Source organism: Lepisosteus oculatus, chromosome 5 (genome assembly GCF_040954835.1).
Source record: "Lepisosteus oculatus isolate fLepOcu1 chromosome 5, fLepOcu1.hap2, whole genome shotgun sequence".
In the NCBI taxonomy this organism is placed as follows: Eukaryota; Metazoa; Chordata; class Actinopteri; order Semionotiformes; family Lepisosteidae; genus Lepisosteus; species Lepisosteus oculatus.
Genome location: NC_090700.1, coordinates 59,414,853 through 59,436,754, shown reverse-complemented (window position 1 = coordinate 59,436,754; position 21,902 = coordinate 59,414,853). Strand labels below are relative to the sequence as shown.

Here is a 21,902-nt window from a genome sequence, read left to right as displayed (position 1 = left end):
CTGCTGAGCCACAAAGAAAATGCACACTTACCACCAGAAACTGGCCATATATGAAATGGACATGATGACATTTTTATTCTTATCCTAGCTTTTGCAAATTTTATAGAGAAAGTCTATACAGACTGATTTGCGCTAACATTAAAGTCAACAATGCCCACTGCGCAATATTGTTTTTCCATCTTTGGATTTAAATTCTTGTAGGTCGGGGATTGCCAGTCCTGGTTTCAAACACGATCGAGCAGGCCTTACAGGGCACCCTTAAATCATCGGTTTCTGAAGACGTGGAAATAAGTTTCGATCAGCTTTGTAAAGGAGTTGATTGTGATAAATCAGGAATGGGCAAATGTGGTTCTTCAGAGCTACAGTATAAGCTGGTGGTGTTTTCAACTCATGATCTTGCAACTAAGTGTACAAATCACCTGATCAAGTCAAGTAGTCAAAACAGAAGCGTGTGAAGCGTTTACCAATTATTGACTGTTGGGGGACCTAGTCGACCCACAGTATTGTGGCTCTCAAGGAGCACCCCTGTTCCAGAACCTCGTGTTAAAACTGGTTCCTTTTAGGTTTCTACCAAATGGTTATAGACAACTCTGAATTCTGAATGGTTCTTGGCAGGACATTTTAAAACAATAATTAAATGCAATTCTGCACAACAAAGCAAACTTTCTTTTTGGCTCTAAAGAGTGGTCCCTGGGAAAAGGCTTATATTCTTTAACATAGAGCAATTGTAATAACCCGAGGAAAAAACACCAGAATAAGCAAACATCTTTATTTGTATCTAATAGAATGTTAAGTACCACTGTTTAAATAAGGTTACCATAAAGTCCTGATACCCTCATTTCTTTTTCAGAAGTGCACTTCATAGACTTTGTTTTACACAACAGGAATTACAGGATCAGAGTGCCATCATTTTATAGCGGAAAATATCTGTAGCCATTTACAATGTAGCATGTTCTATAATGATGGAGAAACTGAGAGAAATGCATCACTGAGACGACGTCATCAGCAGCCCTGTAGTCTGGTGTTAGTCTACAGTACCTCTTGAAACATCACCAGATGGTAACAGGACTTTAGAAACACTGTAATGTGAAGCTCAGTGAAAAATTGAACATCAGTGCAAAGACAATTAACATACTAAAAATATATGTTAGTGTTTTGTAAAACATACTTTATACAGGATAAGATAAATCCAACAAGCAATTTTCACTATCTGTGCACAGCCAAATCAAAGTATTAGATACATTCATTCCCTGTGCTATTTGCCAAAGACAAAGCACAATATAGAGCTCATATTATTTATTTTATCTATATACATTATGTATGTACGAATATTTAAGATGGCATGGGCAGACTTTCCCTGGAGAAAACATTATTGTTAGTACATTAGTGAAGCACAGCTACATTCATATGATAAAATAATTGTGTACAAAATTCATACATGTTGTTTTAAAGATATATGAAATATTACTCATTTAGGAAATGTGTAAACTATTTAAAGAGCTCAGCAGTTATAAAAAAAATCATTTTCCTTAGAGGGGAACGTGTCAAGGAATCGGTTAACTAATTTTTGTGTGCGCCATAAACTCTTTTTTAAGCTCTCCTGCTATTAACAATTTTAAGCTCCCAAGTAGTGGATACCTATAGGGACTGCAAGGATTGGTATCATTTTTTGTTCCCACTTTTGAAACTGCAGGGGTTCAAACTTGCCAAGCAACTTCATACCAGGCAAGCATACTGGGGCAGAAAAGACATTGCATTTGAGATTAATCCACCACTTCAAAAAAAATTTTGAATTATTGAATCTAAAGTTGGCAAGTTCCTTCAAAAGCCAAAACCTTTTTAAGCAACTGAGGACTAGGGTGATTTTGTTTTGCACCCGCGATAACCCGTTTTCAGAAATGTAGCCCGTCATACAGATGAATCCTGCTCAAAACCTGTTTGGTCAAATATGCTTCTGGCAGCAGCTGGATGAACATGTGAAGATGGAGTTCCTGGAAGATGGCTGCCTGGTTTTTTTTAACCTTGGTGTTCAGTAGGCGATCTATTGTACTTCCTCCTACTTTTTAAAAACTGTGTGGACAATTAACTCCAAGCGTGAGGGAGTTCTACTCAGCAATCTACCTACGTCTGACAATGTCACGTATTCTAACTTCTCACAAACTGATGTTCTTGCATAGGCCCACATGGCTGTATTCTGCCATTTTATCCTCACAGATCAAGCTTGCCATGACTTCAGATTTCATCAACAACAAAACCTGTTTCTGATGGGCGGCGCGCAGCTTGCAATGATAATTACACTGCCCACACCTTCAACTGCTTAGAGACACCTGGCCTGTAAGGCGAAGTGTACCCAGTTCTTAAACTGCTTAATCAATTAACTCCAAACGTGGTCAGTATCATTCTAGTGATAATATAGTTAACACATGGTGAAATGGGTTTCCTACATGCACCACAATGACCAACCAACTGCCACCAAAACTCAAACAACCATTATCTTAGGAACCACTGCACTGATTGACCTTAAACCTGGCAGGTTTCACCATGCTCAAACCTACTACAGGTGTGCGCCACACAGGTTGCAGACAAAACTTTTCATGCCCATACTGGATCATCACGTGCTTGCTAAAACGTAAAATGCAATTACTGCAGAGTGAAACAGGTTCCTGTAAAACCCTGGATGATTGCTTGACCAGCGTTTTGTTCACTTGTTGACACAAATGCGTCGCGCGGCAGTTGTATTCCAGAACTGAGTCAGTCGGATCACGCGAGTACCCAAGCATGATTGAAACTCATTAAAATGCAAGTGCTTCTGTCCATGGTCAAAATCTGCTTGGCCAAACATTTTCATAATTACTCCAAACTTGGCATTTATATCTTTTGTGACGCTACGATTCAAATAATGTGAATGGGATTCCTGCATAAACAACCACATCTCTCTTTATGGATATTCACACTGCCTTTATCTTGGGAAGTGCTGCATTAAATTAACTGAAAGTATGTCACAGCAACACTTTTCACGCCCATTGGCTGCTTGGTGAAACCTTCATTCAAATTGGTCCTACATGCTCTGCCTCTGCCAAGATAAGTTACCTGGGTTTTTCTTGCTACACTGTGTGTGTAGGAACAGAAGCTTGTAAAATTGTATTCAATGCAGTTTTTCTAATTCTTTCCTATCATTAATATCATTTTTGGAAGAAGTAACCAACAGTACATACTCTTCAATATCTGGAATGAAAATAAGCTTGTTACTTTATATAAAAACAAGAAAATGCTGAAAAAGCAGGGAATTAAACTTACTGCAAGATTATGTTAATAACCTTGTCATGAACTCAGATTAAATACACAGAAGTAATCATAAATTAACAGAACTGGGGGCTTCTGACGGTGCCACCTTGTACTATTCGGCCACCAGCCTGGCCTTGGTCTTCTTGTCCTTCGGCTCAGATGGGGAAGTCGGCTCCTGGGCTGATGCCTCAGCAGTGGGCTCTGGCTCCAGGGGCAGAGATGGTGGCTTCTGCAGGCTTGGGGCTGCACTACCTGCAGACACAACAAGATGATGCTAGTCTATTAGGTAAGAACTGGATAATACTTACACTGAACCAGTTATTTATGGTCTTCTACTGAAAGCTATTGTATTCTGAGGCACCATCTGTGTATACTGTTCATAGCAATCATCTACATTCACTCGACATGGTGCACATTTAACAATATAATTCCTGCATTTTCTTATATCAGTTTCACAATCCACCTTAGGTTAGCATTTACATGTTAGTATCTCTTATGGTTCATATATGCAGACATATTTTATCATATATGTAAATACAGTATGTAATATTACGTTTTATGTTAAAGTAATACTCCATGTTGAAAATTAAACATTGAACTCCATGAACTGCATGTTGAAAAACAATTCAACAAAACAAATACTATCATCAGCACAGTATAATCCTATAGATTTGTGAGAAACATTCTAATCAGTCAGCTTTTTAAATAAGAAATTGTCTTTGTCAAGACCTTCTTAGTTTTTCATGATAAATGCTCTGATAAAGTTCCCCTGAATCTGTTCGCTGTTGCTTATCATGAAATGTAATAAAATGATTAACCTGGCAACAAATATTAAAACATCTGTTAGTCATAAAATTGATAAAGAAAACATTTTGTTACCTACAGTGGAGTTATTATATAATAGACCTATTTTTTTTCCCACTGGTGCCCTGACAATTGGTCAGTATTGTAAAGAAAGAGATACACAAGGACACATTTCAAAAAACACTTGACACTGCATGAGTAATACAATATTACATTTAGGTGTAACATGTTTCATTAGAGAAATAAAAGTACAAACTCCCTGTAGTGGCAAACGACACAAAACCATTTGTCTGATTATTCATTTCAGCTAACAAACTGTGGTATTTTTTATCTTTCAAAAAAAGCGCAAATACACAACATTTCTATGGGATTCCCACACACCTGCTGAAAGCTGGATGGACTTGCTGTATCCCGCGGCTGAGGACATAGCCTGGCCTAATGCCTGATTGGAGCCCAGAGGCTGCTGGGAGCAGGCTGGCTTGCTGGGAGCAGCAGCATGCTGCTTGGATTTCGTGTCTTTGGCTGGCTTTGTCCACACCAGGCTCTCTCCGACCTGCAGCGCTGCTCCCATCTTCTGAGCCATTTCTATAAGCTGTATTCAAATAAGAAACCAAGCAAGGTATATTGTTTTACATCTGGAAGAGGTGTTAGTGGGGCCAGCAGGGGGCGCTCACCCTGCGGCTCATGTAGGTCCTAATGCCCCAGTATAGTGACGGAGACACTATACTGTAAACCGGGGCCGTCCTTCGGATGAGACGTAAAACTGAGGTCCTGAATCTCTGTGGTCTTTAAAAAATCCCAGGGAGTTTCTCGAAAAGAGTAGGGGTGTTACCCTGGCGTCCTGGCCAAATTTCCCATTGGCCCTTACCAATCATGGCCTCCTAATAATCCCATCTATGAATTGGCTTCATTACTCTGCTCTCCTCCCCACTGATAGCTGATGTGTGGTGAGTTTACTGGCGCACTACGGCTGCCATCGCATCATCCAGGTGGGGCTGCACACTGGTGGTGGTGGAGGGGATCCCCATTACCTGTAAAGCGCTTTGAGTGGAATGTCCAGAAAAGCACTATTTAAGTGTAAGCAATTATTATTTATTTATTATTATTATTATCTAAGAGGATTTCCAATAGCAGACATGTATGACATATGTTAAGTGAATGATTTCTCCAAGAAACTTTACGATGATTAAAATCTGCGGTTATACAGTAACTGTTATAGTTCAGTTACCTCAGGGTCAAACTCAGTACTGCTGCTACTCTCCTTGAGTTTGTTGACTTTCTTCTCCATTTCCTGATATTGTTGCAGTGCTCCTTTCTTATCCCCTTGGTTGTACAGCAGAATGGCAAAATTGAGATTAACTAGTGGGTTAGATCTGTGAGGGAGAAGGACACCAAAACAGAAATATCAGTATACGAGTCTGCTGTTGTTGTTATTAACTATTTACAAACTTGTTTCACTTGTTTGGCATTATTAGATTGTATTTATAAAATGTTAAATTAAATTCTACAAATGGAAGGAGAGTAGTAACTAAGTTAAGAACAAGCTCCAATATAAAACAAAAACTTCCATTTATAAAAAATTAAAGACTTACTGGTCCAAAGAAACAGCTTGCTCATATGATCTCTTGGCATTTTCTACATCTTCCAAATTAGTAAGGGCCACTGGTAAAATAAAAAGAAATATAATAAACATTTTTCATAACCTAGATACCTTTTTTCTTTTAACATATTGTTCTCTTAGTCAATGTGAAGAATGCAAATACATAATATGGTAACAGACACTGTTAATTTCATCATCTACAAATCATAACCACACTGAGGTTCTGAGGTTGTTATGCTTGAAATGTGAGTGTAAAGCAATGGGCAAAGTAGATGTTAACAAAAAAGAGGACATGGGCTGTGTATTACCTGCTAGCAGCATGTACAGCTCTCCCATCTTTGGCTGCAGATTGATGGCAGCACTGAGGAAGTGAAAAGCAGAGGCATACTGCTGCATAGTAAGATGCACCAGCCCCAGGTTATACAGGATCTTCCAGTCAAAAGGAGCCAGGTAGTTAGCTCTCTTTAAACAACTGATAGCCTGAGAAGGTACAGCAATATACAGTCTAAAATTTACGTCACCATTTCTTTCAAACCATTCATTTAAGGTACTAGTAATAGCAAAAGATAGTAATCTTGAAAGATATTATTTTAGGTAAACTCTTAACAGATTGATTTGAATTTTCTTCTTCTTGATTTAAGACGAAGAAAGATAAGTGTCGGAACATCAAGTGCTGCAGGAATAAAGTCACACATTAGCAGCTGCAACTAATGCTGCTGGAATTGGATCACAGTAGATGTATGCTAGGGGTGTACTGCAATGTGGCAAACCAAGAGCAGTCTCTTGAGGACTGAATATCAAGACAGAAGTAACTTAATTAAGATATCCTCAAGCCTAATTATTAATCTTAGTACCAATGTGCCAAATGTCCTGGATATAGCACCTAATTAGGAAAGTGTAATCAGTTTTAAAATGTAATCATTTCTGATTTAGAAAACAAACAAGTAATATTTAGAATACTAATTTTACATTATTCATGCAATTTTCTTAAAAAAATATTAAGTATTAGGAATGGATTAGAAGAAAAGTAGGACTTTTTATAAAGAATGTATCTCTAGTGATAAGCTGGCAGTTACCACCGCAGAGGAACTAGACCCTCCTATTTTCAGTAAGGTGTGTTTTATGCTTTTGCTTGTTATAAACATAATTGCAAAGTTCTGCTAGTTCAACAAATCAAGCAGTTTAACCTCTGAATTAAATTAAGAACATGGTTCATACAGATGAATTGTGTAGAAGCGACTGCACCATACAGATTGACCTTTTATTTGGAGAGTAGTACTTATAGCATATTACCCAATGTGAAAGTGCAAAAGACTCAAGGGTCAATGTCTGGCATGAAACTGTTGCTCCTCATTTTACAATTCAAGAAGCAAACAAGGACATTTTCATAAAAAAACAAAAATCAGAAACATGATTACAGGACAGTCATTTTTATATTTGAAGTGATATATTAACAATTGCTATATGTGCACACTATACTCACTTTATTCAATTCGGTTCATTTCAAAACACCTTATCCATCCCCAGGAGAGCAATTTAGGAACAATGTATGCCAGAACAGTGATTCAGATCATCTTAGAACATGCCACTATTAGACATTATTTTTTGTCAGCGATACTTACCGCTACATACTTCTTTTTGCCAAAGAAGCACATTCCTATATTGTTCCAGAGTGGTGGGCTCTCAGGTACAGCACAGGCAGCTACACGGTACTTGGTCATGGCCACATCAAAATCACCATGGGTTTGCATCATGCTCCCAGCTGCTAGGATGGCCTACACACGGAGAACCAAAAACCCGCATGGAGTTACTCGCTGGAAACGTCAGTGCTGAGAAAGAGTCCTCAGGACCAACATGTTTAAATGACATATAAAGAAACTTTAAATTTGAACAATACATGAAATATCCTTTTTATTCTTCCCTTTACTGCAAGGTTAGCAAAATTTAGCCCTCAAGGTTTCTTTAACATCTCTAGTTAATGGACCTTGAAGGTATAGAGTGTAGCGGCGAGGCTTTTTAATAAGAAAGAATTAAGTGTTCTGAGCCTTCCCAAATGAGGCCCCATTTCTCCGTTCATCTCTGTGGTGCAGCCACAGAGAAACTATTCATGCAGGCTGATTTAAGGTTCCTTTGATAAGGACAGCTCCCAAAGGGGGATGCACTTAGCTAAGCCTGGCTATCATGATCAATGGTCATCCATTGGCGCCTATCTGTCTAGGGAGTGCCAGATGGACATCTGGACTGCATTCCTAAGTGTCAGGAGTAAGTGACTCATATCTCACCTTGATCAACCAATCAGGGACTGGTAGGGCCGAGAAACCCACGTGGGACTCTGATGCCCATGGAACTTTCAGCCAATCAATGAGCTGAAGTTCCTCCAGGTAAAAACAGGCAACACAGAGAGCCTGAGATATTCAGTAAGATTCAGAGGGAATTCTGAGACTATTCTAAAGGGAATTCAAAGGAGAATTCCAGGGCAGGACGGCCCAGGAGCAGAAGGCTCCCAAGGGCAGGACATTCTCGCAGCGCGCCTCCTGACCATCCTGAGACTCAGCCCGGACAACCACGGAACGGCCAGTGTGTCCGAGTGCCAGAACTTTCCTTTGTTCTAAGAGTCTAGAGCGGAGGTTGCCAGAGAGTAACCAGAGGATCCACCCGAGGTTAGCAGGCCTCGTGAACAGGTTGGAACTTGGACAGCTGAATCACTATTCAGAACTAGCTCTTCATCAGGAACGAACCGGTCCTCTTCCTGACTTGCTGGGACCCACAGTCATCTTTTCTCCTGTGCAAACTTTGCTAGTTAAAGCCAACACTAACTAGCCGGTCAGTGAGCATCTGCAGCGCACCGTCGCAAGCCGCACAGCACAGCCTTGCACCGAGCCAGAGAGCGCGGATTGGACAGCAACAGCCTGCAACTGGTTCTTTGTGCCCGCAGGAGATCTGAATCCCCAGAGATTGGATGAGTATTCAACTTCAATGCATTACAGCTCGAGAATTCAATTGTTATCCCAACCAGTTGATATCAATTTAATTCCAAAGAGTTATGTACTTGTTTTGAGTATCTAATGTAGAAGTTGTAACTAAGTTCATTTACGAAACGGTCTTAATGAATGATATACTGAACGTATGTCCTCTTGATATGTGTAACACTTTGTAACTGATTGAATATATATCTTTTGTATTCTGATAACCCTCTCGATAAGATCTGTTAGGTTTACATGCATATTCTATGTATTAATAAATGTATCCTCGTGTATTAGTACCTGTGTGTGTGCGTTGTTTAAGTTATGTCGCATGGTTGGATTCTAAAGCCATCAAAAGGATCAACTTTGTGATTTACTGCTACAATTAATAATTGTCTCAGTAAATGCCCAAACCCTACAGAACTGGTGCCTTCAGAGAGCCACTATATTTGGCGTCCCTGGAACGGCTATGAATGATTACAAGAGTCAGTTGGTGCCTTGGGCCTTGAGAATTGGTTTCAGCAAGTCCCAAATCAAGTGACCATGCCAATCAGCACAGTTGGGCACAAGAGAAGAAACTACCAATTGAAAATATTGAAAGTATTTAATCTTCAATACAAAAATATTAAGTGCCTACCTTGTAGTTATTGGGGTTATATGTTAGAGCATTCCCAAGATGTTCAAATGCTTTTTGATAGGCTCCAAGCTGGGTGGAAAAAAAATGAAAAAAATACTCATTTTTCCTATTACATTTCATGTTTTCAGGCTAGAAAATAATTTATAATTGAATTTCTAATGTGAAGCACAGGTAATAGAGCTGCAGGAAGGACAATATTTAATTTGCTTAAATTAAATAAAACCTCTGCTCCATCCTAAATTTGTGTGAGTATAAGCTTTCTACATGGTCTAAGAAGGAGCTGATTCAACAAAAAGCATCTTTTTAAACAATCTGCAAATAACAACAGGGGGTACTCCTGGATTCCCAAAGAACAACTTTAACACAAAGGATAAAAAAATGAAATGAGGGATTTCATTCACATTAGTCCCTTCTACATGAACACTTGCACCTAAAGCTAAAATGTGAAGTTCAGATTCACTGTGAAGGACAACTCTAGATAAATGAAACGCTCATTCTCTGATAGCATACACTATCCAAAAGAAAGATAAATCTAAAACATTCTATAACTAATATAAATAGAATTAAAGTTGCATCTTTTACCTGCAGATAGAGTAGTCCAAGTGTTGTCAAAAGTTCGGTGTTCTCAGGCGAGAACCTAAATAATCAATAATCACTAATGTTATACTTCATACTGATATCATACGTGGTTCTCAAAACCAACACAATGCATTGGTTAGATTATAAATGTGTTTATTTGGAAAGGTTATAGAGAACACAATCTTTTAACGAATACACATGCCAATAAATTCACCTCATTTTGCAAATAATGAGTAATGTCAAGTCAGAGAAAAATAAAAAGCAAGGTTACTGTGACAATATTAAAAAACAGTGGCTCTTTTCATAGTTGTTTATTGAAAATAGACCCTACTGTTGTCATTCTTTATTAATTAACTTAACAGGAGACAAAAAATAATGAGAAATTCTTCAAGCACACTGGTTATTTTTTCATTTGTCTAGTGAAAAAATAACTAGAAGATACTGAACAAGATCTGGTCAATTCTATAAAGAATGCATTTTTTTCCTAAATGATGTGATTTCCAAACACATTAGTAAAGTTATTTACTTACGGCACGAACTTATTGTTCCTTACTTTGAGAAATGATTTAATATTTATTGGCTTCATTGATAACTAACAAAGTAAAAGGCGTCTGCTTTCATACCTATATAATCTTTGAAGTGAACCTATATTAGTTTTGGATAATTTTCTGCTCAGTGCAGATTTCTTAATGTTTGGCCCTTTACACTTGTGATCTGTATTCTAATAATTGTCATAAAACAAGCTTAATGACTTAGAAACTAGTTTAAAACAAAATCTAAATATTTTTAATAAAAATATAACTTTCCAGGCTGCTAAGAAAACTATGTTTACATGGACTGTACATATGTGTTCTGTAGTTTTATAGTTTCTCTATATAAATGCAGGTTTCACATACTCAACAGCTTTTTTGTAGACTTCAACAGCCTTTTCAATGTCTCCTTCCAACAAATGGATCTTTGCCAGCATCACAAAAGTCAAGTCATGCTTGTTTAGCTGCAAAGCAGTGTTTAACTGCTCCTGAGCCTTGAGAAAAACAATAATATTTTTATTAGTAAAAAATTGCATAACGTTACGACTTATGTCCTAAGCAGAAACTATTTTGAGAAAACAATAAAAATATTGATTTTTTTTTTTAGATTTAAATCACTGTTGTTCATCTTTTTAAACATACATTTAAAGAATACATTTTAAAAGCTTACATTTTTGAAGTCTTTCAGATACATGTAGCACACACCAAGGTTATGGCTGATCTCCTGCAGGACAACACAAGAATGCCATTTTTAATGGGTGTACAGACAGAAGCAGGAGTACATTACAGTAGGTCTCAGGAACTGACACGAAGACAGAGCAGGTCCTGTAATACTTAACTTATTTTCACATTTGATCAATAACCTAAGCACAACCAATGAAAGGAAGTGTTGATCGATAATGTCCTCAGATGTCACCAGTCTATTCTGAGATTCTGCTGTAAACTGTCATGTCTATCAGACCCTGTGGTGATGTGAAGTCCAGAGGGCCAAAGTGATTCTTCCATGTACACCTGCTCAAACTACTGCATGTCACTACCTAGCTTGATGAGGATTCTTCATCTGACACAATACAGTATGTTCTACTACAAGAAAACCTACATACGTGAGCATACACAGTTCCCTGCCAAATGCAAATTTATATGATTTTCATTCCATGTGTAAACAGGTCTATGACTGAAGTATTCAAGGTCATAAAGTATCCTGGGGAGTAAAGTGAAAGTCAGTGATTTCATTAATAGCTATACAGTAGTTTACTTACCCAGTCCTTCTGATTGAGTTTTGCAGCTTCATTGTAAACTTCAATTGCTGCCTTATGTTTTCCAAGTAGAAAACTAAATGAAAAAATGCAAATAAAAACTCCATGTTTACTAAATAAAGAACTATTTATCCTCTGTCTATACAGTTATTGTATATTTATTGTGTAACACACAGTTTCATGGAGTATCTGACAGCGGTTAGGTATAAAGAAATAAAGTCAATATTTTACATGCAAATACCAAAAGGGTTAACATTGCTTAAATTATTTAAAAAAATAAATAAAACATAAAATAGTTATTAACATTAAAAACAAAACCTTTGATTTGGAACAGCTGAAACTGCAAGCTACAGTAACAGAACTGATAAGAAATTTCATTTAGTAAAATAAATTGGCAACAAAGATGATTTAAGTAACTCATAAAAGATCAAATACCCCAAGGTATGTACTCACAGAGATCTAGCAACTTGTTTCAGGTTGTCTGCACTTCTGGGATTGAGAATAGCACAGCTCTGAAAAAGCTCCAGGGATTGCTGAATCTTTCCCTCAAGACGGAGTATTAAAGCTGAACACACATACATAGCATTTTCAAATATTTAAATATCATATATACTAGAACAAAGCAATAAAGCAATGCCTAGCTTTAAATTATAAAGGAGCTATATTATGTTACAATCACTGATAATGAGTAAGAAAAGTTAGTCTATACAAAAGCCGGCCAGAATACATTCATTTTAATTTGAATTTTGCATCTCACTTGAACACTTATGATACAACTATGCTTGCTTCACTTTGACAGTGGAGAATGACAGTGGAATTCAGAGTACAAATGGCTTACCTTGTACATATATTGCATATTCACACATTCCCTGTGTCTCCTGCAATTGTTCTTTAATTATAGCCTAAATTAAAAAAAAAACAATCAACTTTTTAAGTGGCTTTATAAACAAGACAAAACGTACTGCACTTAAAAGGCATCCCGGATTTTGAATGCACAATACGTTTCAACAGCAGAAAGGAATTGCTATAAATGATTTACCCTACAAACCAAAAAAAGTAAAAAAAAGTAAATTCTTTGCAGCAAACTCATGCAAAAGCATACTACATAGAATGTATAGATTTTGTTCATCTTATTAAGAAAAGCAATAAACAGCAATATTTCAAAATGTACAGTGCTGAAATTGTAAACCTATGAGTTTCAAGACAAATTCTGTTGCTTTCAACAACTGAACACAAGCAGTCCATAAATAGACTATTTCATTAAAGCATTTTATACAAAATCATAGATGAAGAACAAAAACTCTATAGTTGGTGGAGTTTCTTTTTATACAGCCCTTACAATTCACGAATAATAAATCTAAGGACAAAAAACAAAATGTCAGAAATGTTGTGTGACCTATTGATTAGCCCTCTGCACTTGACACAAATGTAACCAGCAGCAGCTGTCAGATGGTGATGATCATGCTGTTAAACCCAGCATGTCTAGTTAAAGGGAGTGAGGGTGGGGAGTGTTTACCTGCTGAGAGTGGATTTCCTGAGCACTGTAAGTCTGTATATACAGGTTAATAAAGAGCAAGTATTAATAAATATGTGATTTAAATATAACTGGTGCTCCCTTTGCCAACTCTTATGTTAACCAAAAAAGAGAAAACTAGATACAAGTTATGAAATAAGCTGTTTATTCAGAAAGGATACAAAATTCTTTACTTTAGGGTTATCATATTAATGTGTTCGGAGTGTATTCTGAGATGAAAGGAAACAAAGAAGCACTGTACAGCATATCTCTACAGCAGACAATCAACCAATAGATTCAGATCCTACTGCCACAATAATCTCATTTTTAAATTTATGTTTGAATTAATTTGGAACAAGGTCATTAGTTACATGTTTATATATGTCCAAAGTAGATATTGATTCAGACACCTGCTTGCGTTCAGCATAAAAAACAATATAGAACCAATCACCAAGCATTAAAACAGTTCTTCAAAAACTAAATTAATCCTTCTTGTCCTGTTATAAATGAAATGTATTTAACTTTTAAAAAGAATGAAGTACAGGCTTATTGGAACATGAAATAATTTTTAGCCAAAAAAATACCCCAAAAAGACCATGCCCAACAAGTTTCCCTTACCTTTAGACAAAAGTGTACTGACACAAATTCCACATAGGTACTGCACTTCAGTAGTAACTGGGCATAACTGCATGTGTTTCATTACTCTCTATACAGTCTGCAAACTGATGAATTCATACTGGATTTCACAAGCCAAATGAGAACAAGGAACAGATCTAATCCCACCATTCAGTACTAAATATTCCACCCCTGTGCTTGAGTGGTGAAGGCACGCATGTAAAATACAAATGGCTGATATTTCCAGGCTCTAAACCTTGGCCATAGAGATGCCAAAAAGTGGGTGTGATTCCTACCTTGCAGGTTTCATAGTCCTTTCGGATATAGTGGAGATGGATGAGCCAGTTCCTCCTTTCCAGGATGGGAAGCTCTGGTGCTGAATGAAAGATATTAGCAGAACAGACACGGCACTCAGATCTGATACGGCACAGCACTTTATCCCTTCGCGCCATACCACGCCAAGGGTGACCGGTGACCGAGGCAAGGGGCTGTTTTCCAGCCAGCCCTGCCTGTAAAGGGCCTTCTTGCCTCCTATCTGACCGATACCTTGATCAGACAAACAGAGTAAAGGTGTCGAGGGGCCACTTGTTATTCCTCCTCAACAGCAACAGACACATCTGTCTTGCAGGCTACTTGTGTTTTATCATTTAACACTGCTTCATCTCATCCTCACTCACTCCCACTCTCCTGCCCATGGGAGGTAAGCTCTATGTGTATTACAGACTCAACAGTAAAAGCTGGAGCTGAATACAGGAGTCTTTTTATCTTTTGGAGGGTGCCTCTGGTCTGCACGAGTCTTGCTGCAGCTCAACTCCCGAAAGGTTTAATGACTAATTGTGATAAAAAAGGACCACGCCTGACTGCCCTTGTATAGAAAACATTATTGCAATCGTACTGGCAATCAGGAGAATCTTAGCAACAGCAAGCATTGGAGATATTATATTTTTTTTTACATGAGATAATGTATTCAATTAAATATTGAAACAGAGCTTTACACTGTACAGTCATACTGAAAAAGGCAAAGATGTAGTCCGACATGTTATTAAAAGAAGGCATTCATTTTTCTCTGTCATTTTTCCATCTGTGTTCCTTTTTCTTCCCCTTGCTTCAAAAGATTTTTTTATTTTCGTCACAGAACGGTAAGTCATGTCTAAGCACTGGCGTTAGCTGAGGCGTTTGGGGTTTTACAGGAAAAATGCCTTTAATACAGAAATGTATTAAAATTCTGAGTGGGTGCTGGAGATGCAGTTTCAAACTTAGATTAGATAAATTCTTTCTAAAACATTAAACATAATTTTGTTCTTATTTGTCTATTTGCCATATTAAGTAGAATTAAGGGATCATTGTTCTGTAAGAGAGGACTTGATGTAGACCAATAGGTGGAAAGGAATCAAGCTCACCATAAAAGGATAAAACAGTATACCGGTATATCTTACACTAACGTGTGAGTAAAGAATGGGCCTTCAATAGATACAGAACATCAAGCAACCTTCTTTTCAAAATGAGCACACAGTTAATCTACTAAGCACCACAATCGAATCTACCTGCGAATATACATATACTCTACATTCAGCTCATCCTTCTTGCCAATGTAACATTTTCTGAAGCTGTTCTTGGAGTGGTTTCCATTACACCACATTTGACTGCTCGAACGCGAATGTGCAACTAGGATTCCACTGACGCGCAAGTCACAGAACCTGAATATGAAGTGTTAGGAGAGATGACCCTGCTCAGGCCCCGGTTCCCCTTCTGGTCAATCCAGGATTAAATCCGTTTCCTGTCATAACCCCATTATGGTCAAATGCACTTGCTGTGGGCAGGATTGATGACAACGCGGGATCTGTTCGATGTATTTGTTTTCGTTGGCAGCCCCGTGGAGTCTGAACTAGGCAAGTGGCACCTTTCCCTGTTGCCAAGGTAACAAGGAGCCCCCAGTGTCCGGCGAGCCACTGGAGTGCTTGCGAGACAGATCTCCGCGAATGGGAAGAAGTGCAGACAGGCAGAGGGGAAGCACAGCACAGCATAGAAATGAGGAGCAGAGGCATAGAGAGAAAAACAGACAGATAAGCATGGACAGCGCTGACAAAGGAGAAGCACGTAGAACAAAGAAAAATGGCAAGACAAAGATTTGAATAAAGCCTGGCTCTTCAGATTTTAAAACAATCAGGTGCAATCCCTTCAAGGGTATGAAGTGTTTTGTAACCCATTTTGATCAACAAAAAAACATTACACCAATTAAAAACACTTTGTAAGATTTTCTTGCACATAAACAGACTGCTTTTTTACTGTGGTACAGCTCTCATAGTTTTATTATAATAGTGTATCAATAAATTAGATAATTGGTAGGAAACCAATTGGCTGATCCATTAAATGTGCCATTCAATATATACAGGTATATTTAAATATTTTTCTACAGAAGGCATGGTTATGGCTTCCTTAGAGAAAACTTGGGGCAATTACGGAAGATTATTTACCCACTGAATATTGATCCATAGTTATTTCAGCCACTTTTAGTCATTTAAAGACTGTTAATATTTGTGTATAGTACTCCCAAAATATTTTGGCTGGACCAGAATACATTAAAAGGCTTTTGAACTTTCAAGTTCAAATACAGACTACACAATAATTAATATTTAAACATGCATGAATGTAATGTTATAATTAGACAGATGTAGGTTATACATATAAAGTATATATATATATAATATACGTGCAGTCTAATCAACTAATCTAGTGCATTTGATTAGCAGCACCTGGTTGCTAATTACCTTCTTAATTACTATGGAAGCAGTAAGGGTGTGCTTAATTTTTCCCACATGGTTTCTGCATTTTGGTATACTTGGTGAAATCTGTTATGTATTGTCTGTTATCTGAGGCTAGATTTGTCTAATTATAGAAGTTGGTGAAGACCAGAGGATTGTTATTTATGCCCCGATATGTAAAACCATAGAATTGAAAGAGGCTGTACTTGCTTTTTCACATGACTGTATATACTGTAGTTTGCTGTGTTAGTTAAGACATTGACCTCCATGCAGGACACTTCTTGGACATTTCACCCCTCCATCAAAGAATCTATAAGCAGCTCCCTAATAATGTACTTGGCTCGCATTGTGGAGGACATTTATTTAGGCAAAACTGACTTAAAAATATAAAAAGGAGAAACCTCTTACTAGAGAGAATACCAGATTAGATTACTTGAAATTAAAATAAAAATTTTAATTAAAAAAAAATGTCAAAAGGTATTTTATACTAACTGTGCATTTAAAGCAATGAATGACGAACAAATCATATTACTGGCCCTCTGCTCGCTGATGCTAAAGCAGTGAACATATTGGAGGGAACAGGCTTCAATACAACAAGCAGAAAGGGGTCTGTTTCAAGTGGTATGGTATGGATTTCATGGATTGTGATTATAAAGACAGGATGCAGTCAGCAACACGCATCTCAGTAACTATAAATGTTGTTTGTTTCATTAAAGGATAATCTGTGAGTCTATGAATCAGTCTGCTAAAGCTCCTGCTGAGTCACAGCACTGATTCCTGCCAGCAGGGAGGCAGTCAGAGTGACTTTGTTCCAAACCCAATGTGTTGCTGAACAAAGACATTGCACTAATTATGAAGGGTGGATGGCACCGCGCCTGCTTGCCTTTTAACAAATCAGATTTAATGCTGTTCTATTTCTGGACTTATTTTTTCCTTAAGCTTTAATCCTCTTTCCTTGCTGATGGGGCTGCGGAACTCCCTCTCTCTCATAGTGACACCTACTGGAAAAGAGAAGCACTGTGGCTTGATTCAATTTTCTCCACTTTCTTTAACCGAGTACAATCAGCATCAGGATGTTTTAATTTGAATGTTAACTACTGTAGGTGTTACTGAAAATAAATTTATTGCACACATTTACACATTTACAAAAGTAAAAAAATACAAATATTATGGACTCTCCAGCAAATAATCTGATTTATAGCCAGCAGCCATATCACCCTGTAACCCACAACTGGCAACCCACGGAAGCTCAGCAGGTATAAGCCTGGTCAGTACCTGGATGGGAGACCCGAACATTGCTGCTGGAAGAGGTGTTAGTGGGGCCAGCAGTGCTCACTCTGCAGTCTATGTGGGTCCTAATGCCCCAGTATAGTGACGGGGACACTATACTGTAAAAAAAGGTGCCATCCTTTGGATGAGAGGTCCTAACTCTCGGTGGTCATTAAAAATCCCGGGGCCTTCCTCAAAAACATTAGGGTGTAATCCTGGTGTTCTGGCCAAATTTCCCATTGGCCCTTACCAATCATGGCCTCCTAATAATCCCCATCTATGAATTGGCTTCATTACTCTGCTCTCCTCCCCACTGAGAGCTGGTGTGTGGTGAGCGTTCTGGTGCACTATGGCTGCCGTCGCATCATCCAGGTGGGGCTGCACACTGGTGGTGGTGGAGGGGATCCCCATTACCTGTAAAGCTCTTTGAGTGGAGAGTCCAGAAAGTGTAAGTGTAAGCATTTATTAATTATTAAACCCATTCTTCTCTCTCATTGCAGCACGATCGTACATTTTGTGGATTACAGACTCCTTCTTAGGCTAGATTACTTGGTAGTGACCCAGAGAGTCCAAATGCAGCTGAGCGATTCCTGTGTACAGGAACCTTACATGCCAGGGTTAGACTGAACTGGGCAGCATCAGTTATAGCCATGATGTCTTCCACCAGCTGCTGCTGCTTCAGCTCTAGTGTACCCTTCTTCGGAATCATTGTGCAAAAAGGAACAATAGACCAATATGTTTTTTAGAAAATGTGGTGTGTCTATGGCTTTCCTGGGACAGTGCAAGATGCAGAGATGATTCTGGATGCTTTATTCTGGATTCTGGATTGTTGATCTCAAATTGGCATGGAAAAGTGGAAAAGGAGGGTAGATAATCAGGGTCAATTGAGTCAGTTTTATTACCTTTTACAGTTTGTGAGGTGACCGAATCTCCAATTTAAGTAAACATTGAAAACTATGTTCCTAAATTTAGCCTCCAGGGAAAGATATAAAGAGTGCATGATGAAAATATCTAAAGCTTTTTGGGATGCAAAGGTATTTTTTCAAGTCAATTTATTTCAAGATATAAACGGTCCCATCTTTTTGTGTCTCGCCTTCATAGATAAGAACATTAGAACACTATTTTAATAGAAAATAAAATGATCTTCAATTTCAAGATAAAAAAATTATACTGTTTCTTTCACAGGATTACAAGACATTCATGACTGATTCCACTGGGGAAAAATGTCAAAATATAATAAGAAATACAATCAATTCAATATACAGTAGTATTAAATTCAAGGGGAGCTTCTGGGCATCTTGCCATCAGGCAAAGTTATGTATGTTATTAGCTTTCTTATAAGAAAACACATGGGTTATAGTTTTTTTCTGTCAATACAGAAAACAATTACAGCACCACACTATTTTAGAAAAGAATGGATTGAAATACATCAATTTCTTTGCAAATCAAGAACCACTTTGTTAAAACATATTTTATCGAATATATATAACCACATGCCAGGGATGGAAATGCATTTACAGTAAATCAAATATTGAAAACTTTTTGTGATGTTCAGCATGTTATGGTGGGGTTTTTTTGTACCAATATAATTGTGTTTTTTTAACATCTGTTGGGTTTGTATATGTTGGAAGTGTCACCACGAGAGTTCATGTGAAACAAGTAAAGCAATCAAAACAATATCCTCAGAAGGAAGAATGATTTCAGTAAGATCTGTGGGTCTTGTCCAACCCAGTTAAGCAATCTCCAGTATGTGGTAATATTTTTCAAATGAAAGTCCTGTGACCTTGACTTCCCCAGAACTAATGCCATAATATAGAACTGTAATGCAACTTTAAACATTGGCAAAAAAAAAAACCTCTGAGAGGTTTGAGATTGGGGGACACAGTTTAAAAGTCTAAGCTGGACTGGAGGGATGGACCACTTTTAAAAAAATTACGAAGCCGCCTTTACTTCCTTTAAATAAACGTTTCTATCCATAACAGTAAGACAGGTATCCTGATGAATATTATGATGACTATCCCAGAGGTATAAGGTGCAAGAACATGACTGCTCTCTCATTGTGCAGGACAGGACATTTCTGTCCATTACCATGGCTAGGAAAAATATAGCAGGACATTTTTTAAACTAATAAGGAAAAAGGAAAATAAGGACACATGCATAAATACACACTGTAATGAGCATAAACATGACATTTGTTTTGATACCATAAGTAATACACCACAGAGGAAAATAAGGCCAATATTTCATAAAACACACACCTTTTTTGGGACGAGTCTTCTTAATTTCTGTTCCCACTGGGAGCTGTGGATTCTGAAATACAGAAACCCATACTTAATACAGACAGGTCTGCTACAAGCCTTTTTATTGTTGTCATATCCTATTTTCACGTTTGTGAGCTAAAGGATGTTAAGGATTTTATTTTAGAGCTATTTCGCTCATACCTGTTACATAGCTCCACCTGTTACTGTAGTTGCTCAGTGCTTGACAGGGTTACTCACCCTAATGTTTCATAGCTTGTTAAAAAAGAACAAGTAAAGGTTTATTCCATGCTGAAAAGACAAGAAAGGAAGCCTTCTTCGGGTCTTTGAATCTTTTAAATTATCACTCATGTATTCTTATAAATTAAATAAAAATCAAGGCAAACTGCCAAACTATAAACAGGCTCAAGTGTTATTATACAAAATAATTGTGATCATTGAATTTAACAAGGTGAATGCCCCCTAATACTTTCATCAGATATGAATCAGACATTGAAAGCAAATTATAAATTGTGAAAGAATTTAGGATGCAAATATGAATAAACAAGCCTTTACATCCGATATAAGAATATGTTCTCATTGTTTTTCAAATGCACCAAACTATCAGTGCCTTTTTTTAAATGATGATGAAAAACGAGTTCACCTCTACACACTTCCGAAATGCTACCTCTCAAGCCTTTTGATTGGATTACAGAAAGAGCTGTGACAGGATTATTATTACCTTCTCTACATAATTAAACCTGCATCTAAAGTTTAAGCATAACATCTACAAGAGCAAAGGTTTAGTTTAGTCAGGCTGTAAATGCAGGATTTCAGAATCTGTGCAATGGTAAACACTCACTGCAGTGCTGTATCTCCCCGTCCCGTTTTTACAACGAACAGTGGTAAAAACATGGAAGCTTCCAACGAAATGAAAAATGCATGTGCAGATAAAAAAATAACTATACCAGAGATTTGCTTTCTTAACTATGCCTTTCTGTCCGCAGTTACATCAACAAATTATGTTAGCTTTGCGAAAGGTATTACACTTAACACAAATATGAGTATGGGTAAATCATTCTTAGTATTTTGAAGGGAAAATAAGAGATTCAATTGCAAATTGCATGTTTTAAATTGACATACCACTATTACAGTACAGGAAACCACAACACTGTACTCTCAAGTTCCAAATCGCTATAACACGAACAAGAAAATGGATAACTGCTCAGCGTCCTACCTGTGCAAATGATATTCTCACAGCAAGAGTCAAATAATTGCCGAAAGGACGTAATGATGGGCAATATAATGACACTTACTTTGTGGTTATGTAAACAAGTGTTCTGTGCTAACACCCCCGCCAATATAATTTCACTCAATGCCTACAGTTTAAGATACATCGCAAGATCATCAATACTAACCTCGTGTTACTATTATGCATGTAGCTATATGCTGTCTATTTTCAGATGTATATGTAACACACACAGTTTACCAGTACTTCAACATTATAACGCTTCTTTAGAATTCTCTCACCGTTTGAGCCTTCTCCTCCGCCATCTTCACAAAACTGAGCCACAGGAAGTTGTCCGTTTCCAAGGTTACAGCCCTACAGGAAGTGCACTGTGTTTTACTTATCTCAAGGGGGGATAAAATAACGTTCTTTTTTTCCCGAAGCAACTTTTATTTTTAATGATAAAGCGAATAGGAAGCCGGTTCCCGTTGTCTAATGTTGCCAACCACCTTCACACGCACTGCTGTGGAATAAAACCGAGCAAAACATCGCAGAACCGCAGGGTGCAAATTTAAAGCTTCGGGTAGTTATTAGCATATACCCGCAATGAAAAGTAGCAATTAA

The 21,902-nt window shown here is 37.6% G+C and overlaps 1 protein-coding gene across 2 annotated transcripts; it reads right to left on the bottom strand.

The window, feature by feature from the left end:
• Positions 1-755: 755 nt before the first annotated feature.
• Positions 756-21,654, bottom strand: bbs4 (Bardet-Biedl syndrome 4). 2 transcript variants are annotated; one of them, XM_069190751.1, is made up of 16 exons: positions 21,581-21,654; positions 20,072-20,123; positions 14,079-14,158; positions 12,493-12,556; positions 12,108-12,219; positions 11,658-11,730; positions 11,069-11,122; positions 10,765-10,892; positions 9,872-9,926; positions 9,290-9,358; positions 7,312-7,464; positions 5,998-6,169; positions 5,682-5,751; positions 5,318-5,462; positions 4,471-4,681; positions 756-3,537 (listed from the first exon to the last, which is right to left on the bottom strand). In XM_069190751.1, exons 1-16 carry the CDS (start codon positions 21,602-21,604, stop codon positions 3,398-3,400), a joined length of 1,602 nt encoding a protein of 533 aa, XP_069046852.1. In that variant the 5' UTR covers positions 21,605-21,654; the 3' UTR covers positions 756-3,397. The 2 variants fall into 2 exon arrangements, with proteins under 2 accessions (XP_069046852.1, XP_069046851.1); XM_069190750.1 differs by lacking the exon at positions 21,581-21,654 and adding an exon at positions 21,469-21,526 and having other exon boundaries at positions 14,079-14,160; positions 20,073-20,123.
• Positions 21,655-21,902: the final 248 nt, after the last annotated feature.

Excerpts from the sequence above, each read along its gene's own strand:
- bbs4 (XM_069190751.1), bottom strand. The coding sequence starts at position 21,604 with ATGGCGGAGGAGAAGGCTCAAACG. Across the intron at positions 5,463-5,681 it reads CAAGCTGTTTCTTTGGACCA|ATCTAACCCACTAGTTAATC; the intron begins GTAAGTCTTTAA and ends TCTCCCTCACAG. Across the intron at positions 3,538-4,470 it reads GTCCATCCAGCTTTCAGCAG|GTAGTGCAGCCCCAAGCCTG; the intron begins GTGTGTGGGAAT and ends TTGTGTCTGCAG.